This window comes from Eptesicus fuscus, chromosome 12, assembly GCF_027574615.1.
Source record: "Eptesicus fuscus isolate TK198812 chromosome 12, DD_ASM_mEF_20220401, whole genome shotgun sequence".
NCBI lineage: Eukaryota > Metazoa > Chordata > Mammalia > Chiroptera > Vespertilionidae > Eptesicus > Eptesicus fuscus.
In genome coordinates this window covers 12,572,067-12,575,334 of record NC_072484.1, presented here as the reverse complement: position 1 = coordinate 12,575,334, position 3,268 = coordinate 12,572,067, and the positions used below count along the sequence as shown (strand labels likewise).

The window sequence follows — 3,268 nt, the reverse complement described above, 5'->3', positions numbered from 1 at the left end:
GCCGGAAATTATTCAAGTCATCTCATTTGGACCCCACAACTGCCCTGCCCAGAAGATCTTCAGATTATATTATTATGAACTGAAGAATTTGGGGGGGAGGGAAATGGAGTTTTACACATTAAGAACCTTAAGAGAACAGGTGGACAAACATTTATTTTCTTTACAGGGAATTACTGCTTATTGCAGGATACTTCCACATATAGTGACCACAGGTGTGTTCTCCAGGACACCTAGCCATTGGTGCAATTTTTGTGCAGAATTTTGTACTTTTCAAACCAGGGAACAACAAACACTGAGTAAAAGCACTCAATTTGCTAAAAAACAAAAAACAAAAAAAAACATTTTAAAAAGATAACAATCAAGGTGGAAAGTTTAAAGGGGAAAGAAGAGGATATAATACTTGTGGATGGTTTATTCTTTATTGTGACTTTAATCACTTGATAGTAGTAGAGTTGAAATCATTCCAGAAAATGTTCTTCTATTTGTAGTTAAACTTAGAGAATAGAAATAAAGTGTCCACCCTGCATATATTCACTGATTGTTTTCCCTCTTCATTTTTATTCGTGTTGTTTACTTCACGCTTTTTCTTACTTGACCTGTACTGGCTTCATCAATCCATCCATCCATCCATACATACATACATCCTTTCATCCATCTCCATCCATCCTTGTTTCCATCAATCTAGCCTTCCTTTCTTTCGCTTTTTTTTCATCCAGTCCCTCCATCTTTTCTTTCTTCCTCCCATCCTTTATTTATCCATCCATATACTTACTCCCTCTCTCTCTCCCTTGCCCCTATTCTCTCTCAAGATGTTCTTTTATTTTTTAACTTCCTTCTTCCTCCATAATGAAAAATAAATAAATAAATTTTGCATATTATCATTTTTTAGTGTCAGTTTGTTTTCCTGCTCTTCATTAGAAAGTCCAGGCTGGGGGATGTGGTGGTGGTGGGAGGCTTAACTATGCATTTACATTTTTCCTAAAATAAAAATCAGAATACTAATTCCACCAATTAAATTTGTCATATTAATAAGACCCTCCAATTTTACTTTACTTCTATCTTCAATTACTTTGTTAATAGATTTCATGATCTTCTCCAGGGAAGAACTAAAAAAAGTCTATTTTGCTAGATGTTGAAGAATTATTTGTGACGAAAGTGCAGAGGCAGCTCTTGATCACACGTTTCTACATTGAGAACACCCCAGGCCATTATAACTAGGGTCACCATATAATTGATGAACCAGGACATGTTGTAAGCAAATGGGGATGCCATTAGTGATGTCACTAAGAAACTAGGTGCAAATCTGGACTATTCCAGGCATAGGATCATCCTCATTCTAACTCATTTGGGTAAAGAGAAGTGATTTGCAGGGCCTTGGGCTTTGAGTCCTTCAAGGCCCTATGCAAGTGGGCCCATCCTGACTGCACACTGCAGCTATGAATGTCAGGCCAGCCTCTCTCGGATGTGACAACACTGGGTGGGAATGAAGCGTGGGCGGCCGGGGGCGGGGGTGGGGAACTAAGCCACTGTTGGGGTTGGTGGCTCCTCAGCAGATCACACATATACAGGTTTGACCTCTCTTACCCCAACCCACTCCTACCACCTGTTAAACTATCTCTGAACTCATTTTCTTATCTCTTCTCCCATTTTTGTCTCCAACACTGCTGGACGAAAGGGACAGAGGCCAGTAGCCCAATGGTTTTGTGTTAACATTAGGCTGATATTCAGAAATTCATCAGGGCACACCAGTGAGGTCCCACTGGCTGCTGAAATAGCTAACTACTTCCTTCGGCCACAGAGTGTTCCCTGGAGCTCAGCCACTTAGCTTCCTCCTCTCAACCCTTTCGACCTCCTCATTATTTTTCCAGCAATGAAGGAGCTGGACCTGCCAGGCAGGATCTGGGCTACTCTCACCTTCACTGCTCTGTTTTGAGAAAGCAGGTGTTTGTTACCTTGCTTCCTTTTTAAGCAAGCTCAAATATATCCCCGATAATTCCACCCCACATCATCCTAAAATCACAGGCAAACCCCATTAAAAACGAGTTCACCCTGAGTTAAGGTGCGTTCACCCAGTACCTTGTAAAGCACCCCTTCCTGAAAGCTGCAGTTGTTGGCCTCCAGCCTTTGACAGGTGGTCCGCCGCATCTCGAAGTTCACGTGGTACTCCAGGTGGTCGGTAACCTGTGGGAAGCAAGTGGCAAGGAGACAAAAGGATTTCTTCTTCTCCATAGCTTCTGGGGGTGGGACCTCTTTTCCATGGTGCCAAAGGGCAAGGACTCCATCCTGGATAAAGAAGTGGACGCCTCTCTCCCCTAACCATCTGATTCCCATGCCTCCTTTTGTCATTTGAGGATAACTCACTAGAAACCATTCTGTGGGCAAAGCCACCCATTGGAAAACCCAAATGATGCCAATTATACCTGTACAGGGTCTGCAAATTTTGTCTACAAAGGACCAGGGAGCAAACATTAAGCCTTTGGGGGCATGTGGCCTCAACTCTGCAATTACAGCACAAAAGCAGCCCATAGGACATGGCACACATGGTGTGGCTGGGAAACCAATGAAACGAATTATAGAGGCAGCAACAGGCAGATTTGGCCCTTGGGCCATAATGTACTGACTCTGGTATTGGGCACCACTTAAGCAACTTAACTTTATCAGTGAACTTATGTTTCTCTTCAAAAGTCCACTTCACATTAAATGAGGCTGAATTTCACGTGAATGGACTTGCCCCAGAGTGTCAGCAGTCCCCTGGCGTAGGGGCACGGGGAAGAGAGGGGAGAGGAGCCCACTGACCAGCTTCTTGACCTTCAGGACACGCACAATCCGGAAGTTGTACTTGTCATCACTTTCCTGGTTGAACTCACTGGTCACGTACTCCAAGGTGGTTACCACGTAGGCTCCTGATGCAGGCACTTCTTGGACACTCATGAAGGTCTTCTTTACTTGGTAGGTGAAGGCCACCAGGGCCACCAGAATGGCCAGTAGAAGCTGTGGGGCCTGCCTAGGTCTAGCCATTGCCCCTCAGCTCAGGGAGTCTAGGAAGAGCTCCCTCCACGTCCTGGTTCCCAGGGACTCCGACTGGCCTGGCGGATTTAAGCCCATCCATCGTGGACGCCCACAGCTCTCCTACCCGTCTCTTCATCCGCAGCTGAACCTGATGAGCAGGGGAGATTGTGCAATGGCTGGCAAGCTCACTCTCACTTCCTCTTACCCTTTTGCATCTGTTCATGTCTTTTACTCATACACCCATGCAAACACCCATCTC

At 44.7% G+C, this 3,268-nt stretch overlaps 1 protein-coding gene across 1 annotated transcript; it reads right to left on the bottom strand.

Annotated features, from left to right (window-relative positions):
- Nucleotides 1-230: 230 nt before the first annotated feature.
- On the bottom strand, nucleotides 231-3,018 carry CST11 (cystatin 11). The gene is made up of 3 exons (XM_008141302.3): nucleotides 2,797-3,018; nucleotides 2,077-2,181; nucleotides 231-314 (listed from the first exon to the last, which is right to left on the bottom strand). The coding sequence occupies exons 1-3, from the start codon at nucleotides 3,016-3,018 to the stop codon at nucleotides 231-233; spliced, it is 411 nt and encodes a 136-aa protein (XP_008139524.1).
- Nucleotides 3,019-3,268: the final 250 nt, after the last annotated feature.

What these genes read in the sequence shown, in the direction of transcription:
- CST11 (XM_008141302.3), bottom strand. Translation starts at nt 3,018, where the DNA reads ATGGCTAGACCTAGGCAGGCCCCACAGCTTCTACTGGCCATTCTGGTG. An exon ending in TCCTGAAGGTCAAGAAGCTG is followed by an intron (nt 2,182 to 2,796) that starts GTCAGTGGGCTC and finishes TGCTTCCCACAG; the next exon opens with GTTACCGACCACCTGGAGTA. An exon ending in AGGAAGGGGTGCTTTACAAG is followed by an intron (nt 315 to 2,076) that starts GTACTGGGTGAA and finishes TTTGTTTTTTAG; the next exon opens with CAAATTGAGTGCTTTTACTC.